Source organism: Elephantulus edwardii, unplaced genomic scaffold (assembly GCF_000299155.1).
Source record: "Elephantulus edwardii isolate Elephantulus edwardi_28Jun2011 unplaced genomic scaffold, EleEdw1.0 scaffold00268, whole genome shotgun sequence".
NCBI lineage: Eukaryota > Metazoa > Chordata > Mammalia > Macroscelidea > Macroscelididae > Elephantulus > Elephantulus edwardii.
This window is the reverse complement of record NW_006400018.1, coordinates 1,397,709-1,410,920: the sequence shown is the minus strand read 5'-3', so window position 1 is coordinate 1,410,920 and position 13,212 is coordinate 1,397,709. Positions and strand designations below refer to the sequence as shown.

The following is a 13,212-nucleotide window of genomic DNA, read 5'->3' as shown; positions in this document are numbered from 1 at the left end:
GAGCCAGCCCGGCCTCGCGAGTGTCCGGCTGGTGATGCCAGACTGCCTGCGCCATCATGGACGCGCCCTATGGCGGTAAGTGGATGGCTGGGGGAGGCCGCAGGTGCATCCAGAGCTCAGCCACGCTGCTGGCTGGCCCACCCCACCCCAGGAGGGTCTTGGGGTGCAGGAGCCCCCAGGTGGCCAGGAGCAGAATGACAGCAGGCAGCCAGCTCCCGAAGCCAGGAGAGGGGTCAAGAGTTCTGTTTATCTTACCAAAAACATCCCTGGAATGCTTCCTGGGGAACAAAGGGAGCAGGCCTCTCCCCCCCCCAGGCTGGGGGTCTGGCCGCTGAGAGCCTGAGAGAGGGGCTGCTGGAGAGAAGAGGGCGTCTCAGGCCTGGCCAGGGGTCCTGAAAGACTCCTTCCTCAAGACTAGAGGAGGACAAGCCTGGGAGAGACTGGGTGGGATGGAGGAAGGGCCACCTGCCTCTGGGCCGGGTCTTGGGATGGGATGGGGTGAAAGGCCCCCCCATTGCCATTGGGCTGGGTCCTGAGATGGGATGGGGTGAAAGGCCCCCCCATTGCCATTGGGCTGGGTCCTGAGATGGGATGGGGTGAAGGGACCCCCCCCCCCGCCCCTGGGCAGGGCCTTGTTTTTTTCTGCCCAAGTTCAAAGTGCTCAGCCCTCCTCCCGGCTGGGTTGGTGGGAGAACAGCCCCCAGGCTTGGATCAGAAGATGGTGGGATCCTGGGGGAACTCAGCAAGAAATGTCTCTGATGCCCTCCTTTCTCCCTCCTGCAGACCCCCACCTCCTGCGCACCCTCACCCCTGAGACCCTGTGCCATGTGGGGGTGCCATCCCGCCTGGAGCACCCACCACCCCCTCCAGGCCACCTGTCAGGCCCCCCGCCGCCCCCGCCACCCCCACCTCACTACCCCGTCCTGCAGCGGGACCTATACATGAAGGCCGAGCCCCCCATCCCCCCGTACGCTGCCATGGGGCCGGGGCTGGGGCCCCCCGAACTCCACCACAGCCAGCAGTCCCAGATGCTGCATCAGCTGTTACAGCAACACGGAGCTGAGTAAGGCTGGGCAGCTGCCTCCCAGGGCAGGGCACGGGGTGGGAGGCAGCAGCAGGGTGGGGGTGGAGATGGGGCTGGGCTGGGGTCTCTGTACCCAGCACATACTGGGGTTCCCACCAGCGCCGATTCTCACAAGGACCTGTGTGGTGGATAGTACCCCTTTCATCACAGATAGATAAACTGAGGCTTGAGCAGGGGAGGATTGAGTTGTCCAGGCCCTAGAACCAGGCAGGGGCAGAGCCAGGGTGTGAAGCTGGGTCTGTCGGCCTTGAGGTCTGTGTCCTGACGATCACTGCAGCCCTCGGATTTCTGAGGTTACGGGCCTGGCCCAGAAGGCACACTCCAGCCCCAGTCTGCATAGATGTCTTGTGTGTTTCCGTTCATTGGGATTTAATGAAGGATTGAAGTCAAGGAAAGACTCCCCATCCCAAACTGTGTAAACCAGAACAGAAGGGGTGCTGTGCCCCCTTAGGCCTTCTGACCTCAGACCCAGGAGACTGCTCTTTACAGGACCGCCCCTACCCCACCCCTTCAGCCCAGTATAGAGCTGAGAAGAGGGGTGCAGGGATGAGGGGACAGTCAGTCAGGGTAGACATAGGCCCTGCCTCCCTGGAGTCCACGGTCAGGGGTAGGGACAAGTGCCAGGAACAGAAGGTGACCACACAGATGGAGGGGGCAGCACGTGAGGGTGTCCAAACTGCTAGGGAGAATCAAAAAGGAAAGCCCAGGGACTGCCTGTAGGAGGCAGCCTCTGAGTGGGGAGAGGAAGGGACAGAGCTCAGTAAGAGTGAGTTCAGGGGGGTGACATGGCTGAGCCGGGCCCCCACGACTCACACTCATACCTCTGTTGCACCCAGGCTCCCTACGCACCCCTCCAAGAAGAGGAAGCACTCTGAATCACCCCCCAACACCCTCAATGCCCAGATGCTGAACGGATTGATCAAACAGGAGCCCGGGACCTTGACGGCCCTGCCCCCTCACCCTGCTCGAGCCCCATCCCCACCCTGGCCTCCTCAGGGCCCGCTGTCCCCAGGCCCCAGCTCCTTGCCCCTCAGCATCGCCCGGGTCCAGACACCACCTTGGCACCCTCCGGGCGCCCCCTCACCAGGTATGTGGCTAGCCAGATCCAGTAGTCCTTCTAGTGGGGTCCCTGGGCCAAGGGAATAGGGTCCACAGGGGCATTCCCTCCCTCCAGGACTCCTGCAGGACAATGACAGCCTCAGTGGCTCCTACCTGGACCCCAACTATCAGTCCATCAAGTGGCAGCCGCACCAGCAGAACAAGTGGGCAACGCTCTATGACGCCAGCTACAAAGAGCTGTAAGTGACGGGACCACTCCTCTGGCCACCCCATCCCAGGGTGCTCTAGCCAGGCCCCCCCAGCCCCCCAGTATCTAGGACCTGATGTCATAGTCCTAGAGCAGGCCCGGGCGGAAACGCAGTACAGTATGGCCATGTTTTCTGCAAGAGGTGCTGCGGGCTCCTACTCCTGGGCCAGACCCAGGCGGTCTAAGGAGCCCGAGAGAGCCAAGTCCGGAGAAGTGGGTGGATGGGTATTTTCCAGCTTCTCCTCCCCCCCACACCCTCCTCCTCCTTCTCCTCCATTCCAGGAAGGTAGCAGGAAGCTGAGTGTAAGCGAGGCCCTTGAAGGGAGGAGGAGGAGGGAGGAGGCTTAGGGCCGAGGCTGCGTGGACCTTCCTTCCCTCAGCACCTGCATGGGTTCCAGGCGCCAGGCGAGAAGCCCTGTGGGCAGACAAGACCACTCCCCTCACTCCCCAGAAGGCCAGTGAGTGGGCAGGAGGATGCCGCCCTTCACGTCACTGTGGACACTGGGCACGCACAGGGTGGCTGTGCTTGGGCCCTCCTAGAGGTTGGCACCCTGAGCTGGGTGCAGCCCTTGCCTAGAAAGCCCTGGGGCTGGTCTGGGTGCTCCCGCTGCTCTAGTGGCCAGTGGATCTCAGCAGCTCTTGCCAAGGACGAGACAGGTCTCTGGAGCTAGCTCTTGTGGTCTTGAGAGGAAACCCCCCAGCTCTTAGCCCAATCTCCTTGGGCCAGCCCGGCCACCGCAGACCAGGAAGCTGGGGGCTGAGCCCCTTCCTGGCTGGGGGCTGTGCTTGTTCAGGTGGCTAAGTGGAGACCCACTCAGTCTCTGTAGGTGGAAGCCAGGCTTCTTCCCACAAGTTTGTAAGTGGTCAGGCATCGGGTGGTCCTGTCAGCACGGGGGCACTGGGGTGTCAGAGATGGGTGAGACGAGCAAGCCACATGCCAACAGTTGTCCCTTCTCTTGCCACTTAGAGATGCCTCCAAGAGGGACTAGGGACACCATCCTCAGCAAAGATGGGCCAGCTGAGGCCGAGTTTGAGCCCAGGCCACCCAGACATGCCTACCTCCCTAACTGGGCAGATAACGTCAGAATGGAGGTGTCTGAGGGCTTGAACAAGCTGGTGGGCCGTCGGCAGAGCCGGCGCCTGGTTCCACCATTTCCATAGCAACCAGCTGTCAGGAGCCGTGAGGCTCCCCAGGCACAGCCCCTTGCCCCTTCTCTCATGAGGGAGGGGGGTTTCAGGCAGGGCTCTGGGAAAGGGCCAAGTGGGGGGCCCTTCCCCCATCACCAGGGGGAGGGCAAGGTGGTGGCCCTGGGCCCACAGAGGAAAGCACACGGGCTGAGGATGAGGTGGTCTCCTGAGCTTGAATCTTCTCAGAGACTCAGTTTCCATTTCTGAGAAGTGGGGTCAGCCCCATGGGTGGTTTGGGGCTGTTGGAATACAGGAGTGGAAGTTGCTTTGAAATGTGGACAAGTGGCAGGACCCGACATTCTGGGCCAGCTTGGGGGGCCCCCAGGTGAGTGCTGTCCCTCTCCCCAGGCCTATGCTCACCTACCGCGTGGATGCCGACAAGGGCTTCAACTTTTCTGTGGGCGACGACGCCTTCGTGTGTCAGAAGAAGAACCACTTCCAGGTCACGGTGTACATCGGGATGCTGGGAGAGCCCAAGTACGTCAAGACACCCGAGGGCCTCAAGCCCCTTGACTGCTTCTACCTGAAGCTTCACGGAGTGAAGGCAGGTTTGAGGGCTCAGTAGGAGGGTCTGGCAGGGGACTAGGAAGGCTGGGGGCACTGGGAGACCCCACAGGGAAGTGAGTGTTTGTGTGAGGAAGAAACTTCCACCCACAATGGCTGGCTCTGCTCCTTTCTTCCTGCCCCCCTGCCCACTCCCCCACCCCTCATCAACCTCCCACAAGCTCTGTTCTTCAGCCCCCTCACCCACACTCCGTTTCCACCTCTCTCCTGTGATCCCCAACTTCATCAACTTTCTTGGGCCTTAACCAGGCTGCCGATGGCCCCTCAGCCCTGTGTTCCAAATGAAGTTCCCTTTGAACTTGGCCTGTGCCCCTAGGGTCTTTTGCACTTGGCCTATACCTCTGGGCTCCCCTTGGGTCTCTGGAAGTCTGGGGGTCTCTCCTCATGACCTCATGGCACTCCTGTCCTTGCTTTTCTCTCTCCAGACGTGACTTGATCCCACTGCACCCCTCTCCCCTCCTTGTTTGAATGATCACACCCACTTCTGCCTCGTTCTCCGCCTGAGCCAGGGCTGTTAGGTGTCCACACGCTCTGTGTGTCCACGTGTGCAATGCAGAAGTGAGGGAGTGGTGTGGTGTGAGGGGCAGAAGCGGGGTGTGAGCATGTGTGTGGAGGTGAGGGGAGGTGGTGTGCATGTGAGGTGTGGGGTTTGTGGGGTGTGCTGCTCTGTAGGACCAGGCACCTGAGTTGGGGGACATGAGTCTGGGGAGAGGCGGGGATCATCGTTTCCTCACATCTGGGTCAGGCCTGGGCAGAGGGGTGCAGGTGGGGAGCCCTGTCCCTGAGGTGCACTTGGGCCTCCCCGCCCTCAGCTGGAGGCCTTGAATCAATCCATCAACATCGAGCAGTCGCAGTCTGACCGGAGCAAGCGGCCCTTCAACCCCGTCACGTGAGTGTCCGACCCAGCTGGGCCCCCCATGGGCTGGCTTGAGGGCTGAGGGTGCAGTGAGGGTGTCCACCTCCCACATACTCTGGCCAGGATAGTCCTGTCCGTCCCCTGAGTGCTCTGTCTTCCCCCTCCCTCCCTGTGCAGAGTCAACCTGCCCCCTGAGCAGGTCACCAAGGTGACTGTGGGGCGGCTACACTTCAGCGAGACAACTGCCAACAACATGCGGAAGAAAGGCAAGCCCAACCCTGACCAGAGGTGAGCTGGCTGCGCCCCTGCCCTGGGAACCACCCTTTCCATTTCTTAGGCAGTGGGGAGAGAAAACGGTGTTTGTGCAATACACACGGGGTGCAGGCTGCCACAGACTGACCTGTTACAGATGAGGGCTGACTATAGGATGATGAGAGCCAAGCCTGGCTTAGGGCTCTTAAATGAAATGTCCCTGGCTTCCTAAGGAGCCCTAATGGCACTGGGGGTTAAGCATGTGATTACTAACCCAAAGATCAGCAGTTTAAACTCACCAGTCACTCCTTGGGAGGAAAATGTGGCATTCAGCTTCCTTAAAGATTGACAGTCTTGAAGACTATGGGCATTTTTCCCTTGACCTACAGGGTCACTGTTGAGTCAGCTGAGGGCTCATAGAGCGCCCCTGTGAACAGTAGACCTGAACTCTGTCCTATCCCGTGCCACCCTTATCCTTTACACATTTGAGTCCATTGATGCAAAGATTGTATCAGTCCATCTCATTGCTGACCCTCCACCTTTCCAAGCATGATGTATCTTTTCCAAGGAAAGATGTTTAAGATATGTGAGATAAAGAGCTTCACTGTCTTTGCATCCGAGGAACATTCTGGTTGCACTAGTAGAGCTGGGTTTCTCTGAGGCAGTCCGTCCCTGAAGCCTGTCTGCCCCCTAGTGGAGACTCGGGACCCTCCTCCATAGACGCCCACTCTGAGAACCTGGATGAGATGACCCGGGGGACAGGGCACATACAGGAGGGCCCTGGTGCCTCTAAGACCCGCTGTGCCCCAGGTACTTCATGCTGGTGGTGGCCCTCCAGGCCCACGCCCAGAACCAGAACTACACGCTGGCGGCCCAGATATCGGAGCGAATCATCGTGCGGGTGAGGAATCCTGAGGTGCTGGGAGCTCCGTCTCTGGGCTGCAGTGCCCCCTTCACAGTAAAGCTGGTAGCCCCTTGGGATCCCACCAATAACTTAAATTGGCCACAAGGGGAGGTATACTTTAAGTTAAGGGAAGCCCCAGAGGGTAAGGAGCCCTGGCTAGTGTGGATGAATTCCTCCTTTCCTAGGGTGCTTCATGCACCCCCTCTTCTGTATGCCTTCCGAGACTGAGACCTTACCCAATTCTTTCTAGGCCTCCAATCCAGGCCAGTTTGAAAGCGACAGTGATGTTTTGTGGCAGCGGTCCCAAGTGCCAGACACTGTCTTCCACCACGGCCGGGTGGGCATCAACACAGACCGGCCAGATGAGGCACTGGTCGTGCATGGCAACGTCAAAGTCATGGGCTCCCTTATGCACCCCTCGGATCTGCGGGCCAAGGAGCAAGTGCAGGAGGTGTGGGCGGGGCTATGTGTGTAGGCGGGGCTATGAGGGATATTGGGGGTGTATACATAGACTGATAATTGGGCGTGGCTCTTAGAGGAGGCGGAGCTATGAGAGGGACTGGGCGGACTGGTGGGTGGACTATAGATTGGGCGTGGCTATCTTAGGGGCAGGATCTCTAATGGGCAGAGCTGTGGGGAGCTGTCAGGGACCTCTCAAGAGTACGGAAGAGCAACTGTGTCAGGCTGGAGACTAAGGTGTCCCTGATCCGGGCTATAGTCTTCACAATTACATGCGTCGGAGAGTTGGACAGTGACTAGGAATGATAGAGAATTGATGCCTTTGAGCTGTGGTGTTGGAGAAAAGTGTTGAATATACTATGGACTGCTAGGAGAACAAACAAGTTTGTCCTGGAGAGGGTCAAGGCGGAATGTTCCTTGGAGTCAAGGATTCTGAAGCTTCGTCTGACATACTTTGGGCATGTTGCAAGGAGGGACTGGTCCTTGGAGAGGGACATCATGTTTGGGAGAGTGGAGGGACAGCGCAGGAGAGAAAGACCCTCGATGAGATGGAGCAATTCTGTGATTGGAGTGGTGAGAGTGAGTGTGTTGGAGATGGTGAAGTTGGCACAGGATAGAGCAGGTTTTAGGGCTCTTGTACATAGGTCGCTATGAGTTGCAAAGGACTGGACCTGGACAGCACATAACAACAACATGGGGGTGGGGCTACGGGTGGGACTGGTCTGGCCCTGGACTGCCCCTGGGGGTGGGACTATATAGGTGACTGTCGCTGAGGGTGGGACTATAGGCAAGGTGTGTGGGCTGTTGATTGGGCGTGGCTCTCAGATGGGGCAGAGCTATTGGCAGGAGGTGGACTATGGTTTAGGCGTGGCTGTCTAAGGGGCGGGATCTCCAATTCAGGGGGGCCAACTTCGGTGGGGTGGGGACGTGGGCGTGACTTACCAGCGATAAGGCGGGACTATCAATGGGGCAGGGCTGTAAGTGGGCAGGGGCTGATCCTCAAAGCTGACTTTGGGGCGTGGTTTGTAGGAAAGGTTCATGGGGAGTAGGTGGTTTAGATGGAAGGGTCAGGGAGGAGTTGGAGGGATCTAGGGTTCCGGAGCCCTTGGTAGCAGGGTCTTCCCGCTCCGGGCTTCTTTCCTATTGCGCTTCAACCCCTCACCTGGACAGCCTCCAGAGGAAAGGGGTTCAGTGTGGGTCCTGCCTTCCGCAGGTGGACACCACGGAGCAGCTGAAGAGGATCTCGCGCATGCGGCTGGTGCACTACAGATACAAGCCCGAGTTCGCCGCCAGTGCAGGCATCGAGGCAGCGGCGCCCGAGACAGGTAGGGGCCGGCGGCCACGGACCTAACTGGGGTCCGGGAACCTCTCCCATCGGCTCTCAAACACCAGTCCTCTGACCCCGTCCTTTGAGGGTCCAATCACTGTCCTCTGGAAACCGTACTTCCAAGAATCCCTCTTCTCAAGAGAGGAGATTGTCGACCTTTCTCCTCTGATCAGATGGTGGATTCAAACACTTGCTTTTGGGTTGGCGGCACAATTCCTTACCCAAACCGCCCCTCCCCCGTACCCGGGAACCTATCTGACCCCCTCTAGAATCCCCCGGCTCTCCCTCTCAGATGAATCCAGCTTTTCTTCTCCCCAGAAACTCTGCCCCTTCCCTGGAATCCTTAGTCCGAGAATCGGCCCCTCCCCAGCTGAAGTCCCCTTGACCCATGAACCTGAAACCCGTGAACATTTGTCCCTTGGGATCCCCCTGCTCCTGGGCTCCTTGGTCCCCAAATTGTTAGCTGCTAGAAATTTACCCTCTCCAATGCCCAATCCTCGTGTTATATTAGGGTGCTGAGGGTACCCCACCTTGTTCTCCTTACTTGGCTTGACCCTCCCCAGGTGTCATCGCCCAGGAGGTGAAGGAGATCCTGCCTGAGGCTGTGAAGGACACAGGGGACATGGTCTTTGCCAACGGGAGTACCATCGAGAACTTCCTAGTTGTGAACAAGGTCTGCAGGTGTAGTGGGTGGAGAAGGGTCAGTGGGGACATGATCCCTCCACTGAAACTGAGGTGGGTGGGTGGGCAGTGCAAAGGGCAGGAACAGCCCAGTCACCTCGAGTCCCCTAGCTCCATGCATGGCCCCCAGGGAAGGAGTGATCAGTCACGTGGAGTCGGGGGACTTGGCCACTTCCTAGTTGAGTGAGGAAAAGCAAGAGGACGCTGACTAAGAGTTACTTTCCTCCCCAGTAAAATGAGGGTGCTAGCAACTTCTGTTCCATTCTCTACGAGCTCTAAGAGCATTTAGCTGCTTTCCAGGAGGCTGGAGGTTCAAGTCCACCAGCAGGTCCTTATAAGGAAGATGAAGCTGTTTCCATAAAGACCCATGGCTTTGGAAACTGTGAGGCAGTTAATTCTCTGTCCTGCAGGGCTGACTCTGGGGCAGCGAGTGTAGTTTTGGTATCCCTTTCTCATGTGGTTATGGCACAGGTTAGATGTCTGGTGTCTTGTGAAGAGGAGCCCTTGAGTGGTATAAAAGGTGAATGGCTTAGCTGCTGAGTGAAAGGTTTGAGGCTCGCACCCACCTCCAGGCCCCTGGGAAGGCCTGGCATTCTGTTTCCAAAGAACCAGCCTTTGAATAGCCTCTCGAGTGTTCTTCTCTCACATATGAGACCATCACGAGTTGGAATAGATTCCCTGGCCACTTGATTTTGTTGTTGTTGTTGTGAAGAGAGTGAGCATTTGTACACCTGGCATGAGGGGACAGGGAGTGGTCATGTGGGAGATTTTAGCCTCAGCTGAGGAGTAAAGTGCTGAAGTGTGAGGCCCAGGTTAGTTGGGTAGAGTTTGCAGGGCCCAAGCCCTTAGGTTTGCGGGAGCCTCGAAGGACAGAGGTTTCTGACAGGATGTGGGAAGGGCTCTGGGCCAGGCCCAGAGAGGCATAGCCTCACACAGGGGGCCCGGTGGGGGAGTGTTATTTGGGGTTGTGGCGGTACTAGAGGAGAGAGGCCCAGCTGGGCAGGGAGGTTTGGGGGCCCCCCTCCTGCTTCCTGCTGTGGCTTTGCCCTGTGCTCCTGGCCCCCCCCCCGTACCCGTACCCCTCAACTGTCAACCGTGACCCGGCTTAGGAGCGCATCTTCATGGAGAACGTGGGCGCCGTGAAGGAGCTGTGCAAGCTGACGGACAACCTAGAGACACGCATCGACGAGCTGGAGCGCTGGAGCCACAAGCTGGCCAAACTGCGGCGCCTGGACAGCCTCAAGTCCTCCGGCAGCTCGGGGGCTTTCAGGTGGGGACACGGGGCAGGGCGGGGGCGGGGAGACTCCCCACGCCCAGGCATCCTTGACCCTACCCCTTTCATCACAGCCATGCTGGAAGCCAGTTCAGCCGGGCAGGCAGCATCCCCCACAAGAAGAGACCCCTCAAGGTGGCCAGCAAGGTGAGCTGTCAGGAAGCATGCTGAATGGGCAGCTTTCTCTTCCCAGAGGGCCTTGTCCCAGCCTCATGGGCTCCAGCTACTCCCTTTCTCTCCACTCCCAGCCCACTCCTCCTGCCTGTCGGCCTGTGTCTCTGAGAGAATAGGCGGACCACAGTTCCCCGCTGTTGGCTGAGCCCACTGCAGGGGAGACTGTGGGTGTCCTAAGTGTGGGTCCGACTGATGCCTCTTCTGTTTTCCTTTGCTCCTCTGGCCTCAGTCGTCATCCATGGCCCCTGAGCAGGCTTGCATCAGCCAGCGCTTCCTGCAGGGTACCATCATCGCACTGGTGCTGGTCATGGCCTTCAGGTGACCTGCCCCAGGCTCTAGAGGTGGCTGGTGGCGGGGGGGTAGGGGGGGTGTGAGGTCCACGTGCCCAGTGAGGTCAGGCCTGGGGATCAGGAAGGAGGTGTGACCTGGGAGGTCCAGTGGCTGAGGTCTCGGAAAGGAGGTGGGCTGCTTCGTTTTATCTACCCCCAGGGATAGAAGGACCCCTTTACGGCCCTATCTGGGAGCCCAGCCCTCGAGGCCCAGGATTCAGGGTCCTGTCATAGTGAAGGGGACACTGGATGGTGGCTTACCTCTCACACTCATTCCTTCCTGTGCCCTCTAGTGTGGTGTCCATGTCCACACTGTATGTGCTGAGCCTGCGCACGGAGGAGGATCTGGTGGACACTGATGGGTATGTGTCCCCATGGCTACTTCCAGGGAGGCCTGGGTGTCGGCCAAGCCCCCAGGGCCACGAGGTCTTGACGGCAGCCAGGAGTCAGAGGAGCCCCAGAGCCTGTTGGTTCAGATGGACCTCAACCCCAGGCTCTCAGCCTCCTGGGGGATGATGGGAGCAGGCGGGTGGGTCTCCCCAGAGGGTGGGCAGTTGTTTCCGGTCCTTGCAGAAAGGGATGTTTTTTTCCTGGTGTATTCAGTGCTGGGACTGAGAGTCAGAACAGGGACTTGGGGAGGGTTGGGGCAGGACCGTGGGGCCCTGTCCACCCAATACATTCCAGCTCCTGGGACCACCTCTTACTATGTCTTTTCTCTCCTCTCCCTGGGCCTATCTCCCCTTTTCCCTTTCTGCTGCCCCTTAGCTCTTTTGCTGTATCCACTTCCTGTCTCCTGGCTCTGCTCCGGCCCCAGCACCCTGGGGGGAGCGAGGCCATGTGCCCATGGTATGTGTCTGGACCTAGCGTCCCCTCCCACCTCGGGCTCCTGCTGCCCACCTTCCTGCCTCCCTCCGCACCCCCCTGTCCCCTCCTGCTTCTCTGGGGACTCCCAGGCTCCCCCTGCAGTCTCTTGTAGGTCCTCTGAGCTCAGCTCTCCCTTCCCCAGCAGGTCCAGCCAGGGCTTTGGGACCACGCAGCTCCGACAGTCCTCTGTGACCACTGGGCTACCCAGCACACGGGCTTCTTTGCTTCCAAGTGCGTGCTTGGGCAGGGCTGAGGAGGGAAGCCAGGGAGGGAGAGGTTGGATGTGGGTGGGGGGCTCCACTGGCCCCTCTGGCTCACATAACCTCTGTCTTCCTCAGTCTCCACTCGCCTGCCCAGCTCTGCCCCACACCCGGCCATCCGCACCTTGGACCTGTGCCCCAGCCACCCTTGCCCAGTTGTCTGCTGTGCGTCCTCATTCACTCCTAGCCCCACTGCTGTCCCCAGTCCCGTCTCCAGCCTGAGCCCTGGCCATGACCTCAGCCCCAGTCCTACCACCATTCGCTCAGGTATGGCTGTCTTGGGGCCAGAGACTGGACTGTGGGGCTTAACTGAGGTCAGACAGGCCCGTAAGACTCACTAGTAGTGGGGGTCTGGAGGCAGATTGGGGGAGTCCTCCAGGACCAATAGAAGAATGGGGTTCACCAGGACTCTCATGATAGCTGGGCAGGAGAGAGCCACTTCTCTCGTCTCAGCCTGTCCCTGGTTCTGTCCACAGGCCCCAGTCACATGGCCTTGCTGCCGGTCACCAACATCAGAGCCAAGTCCTGGGGCCTTTCGGCCAATGGCATTGGCCACTCCAAGCATCCCAAGAGCCTGGAGCCAGTGGCCAGCCCCATGGTCCCCTTTCCTGGGGGGCAAGGCAAAGCCAAGAACAGCCCCAACCTGGCTTTCCGTGGCCGGGTCCGTCGAGGATCCCCCCAGTCCAGCCTGGGCCCTGCCCAGTCCACGCAGGCACAGAGCCAGCCAGGTACTTGCCCATCTCCGTCACCTCTCACCCTAGCCCAGCAAGATTCTCTGCTTGGGTCACCTGGGCCCTGTGTCCTGGCTACGGGCATTGGCTGGGCAGGTAGGTGCCAGGATCAGACCAGGTGCCTTCTATATTTTGTTTGATTGAACGGTCACCACATCTGCAAGGAAGACATTTCACCCCCATTAACAGAGGGGAAGACACAGATTCTGGTGAAGCTATCCACCTGGGGTGGATAGTCCAGCAGCAGCAGGTCCGGGATTTGATCCTGTGTCTACATGACTCCAGAGCCGGGCTACCGTGTCAGCATGGTGGGGCAAGGAGGCTGCAGTGCTATGTACCCCAGCTTCTTAGCAGGCCTGAAATCATTGGTTTTAACACAGCTAGAGAACCCTTTACCACAGGGGCTTTTGAAGTGGGTTCCTCTGGGCTTGCCCTGGGCACTGTTGTGGACTGAGGAGGACACTGGCCACCTCTTGGTTTCTGCCAGGCTACTCTGCTCTGGTTAGTGGTTCGTGGCAGGTCTTGCCACTTGTCCAAAGGCTGCACCTCTCAGGCAGGCAGAAGCTGCCGGCAGCTCTGTGAGAAGCAGATGAGCAGTTTCTTCCTGCTTGGTTCAATTTACAGCCACAGAAACCTGACAGAAGGTCCCCATGAGGCGGCATCAGATTTGAAGGGTTTTGTGACTTTGATAAGAAGCCCTGGTGGCATAGTGTGTAACGTATTGGGCTACTGACTGTTCAAATTCATGAGAAGTCTCCTGTGAATATTTATAGCCTGGGAAGCCCACTGGTGGGTTTTTATGCATTGGAACCAACTTGACGGCAGTGAGTTTGGTTTTAGTGACTCTTAAAAAGCAAAGACTTGTAAGCAGTGATTCTGCAGAGGCTGAAATGGAGACTCCCCAAAGGCTTACCAGGAAGCTGTTGGGCTGCTGTTTTGCGACGAGTTCTGCACAGGACA

General features: G+C 58.7%; 1 protein-coding gene across 1 annotated transcript in view; it reads left to right on the top strand.

The window, feature by feature from the left end:
• Positions 1–13,212, top strand: part of MYRF (myelin regulatory factor) — a 35,656-nt gene that overhangs the window by 17,537 nt on the left and 4,907 nt on the right. Inside the window, exons 6-23 of the mRNA XM_006899880.1 lie at positions 784–1,063; positions 1,921–2,171; positions 2,259–2,382; positions 3,927–4,122; positions 4,955–5,031; positions 5,176–5,286; positions 6,061–6,151; positions 6,405–6,605; positions 7,827–7,938; positions 8,504–8,613; positions 9,731–9,891; positions 9,969–10,041; positions 10,298–10,386; positions 10,691–10,759; positions 11,163–11,243; positions 11,407–11,492; positions 11,600–11,788; positions 11,998–12,249. Of these exons, the coding sequence (XP_006899942.1) occupies positions 784–1,063; positions 1,921–2,171; positions 2,259–2,382; positions 3,927–4,122; positions 4,955–5,031; positions 5,176–5,286; positions 6,061–6,151; positions 6,405–6,605; positions 7,827–7,938; positions 8,504–8,613; positions 9,731–9,891; positions 9,969–10,041; positions 10,298–10,386; positions 10,691–10,759; positions 11,163–11,243; positions 11,407–11,492; positions 11,600–11,788; positions 11,998–12,249 (2,553 nt within the window). The remainder of the gene's footprint in view (positions 1–783; positions 1,064–1,920; positions 2,172–2,258; positions 2,383–3,926; positions 4,123–4,954; positions 5,032–5,175; positions 5,287–6,060; positions 6,152–6,404; positions 6,606–7,826; positions 7,939–8,503; positions 8,614–9,730; positions 9,892–9,968; positions 10,042–10,297; positions 10,387–10,690; positions 10,760–11,162; positions 11,244–11,406; positions 11,493–11,599; positions 11,789–11,997; positions 12,250–13,212) is intronic.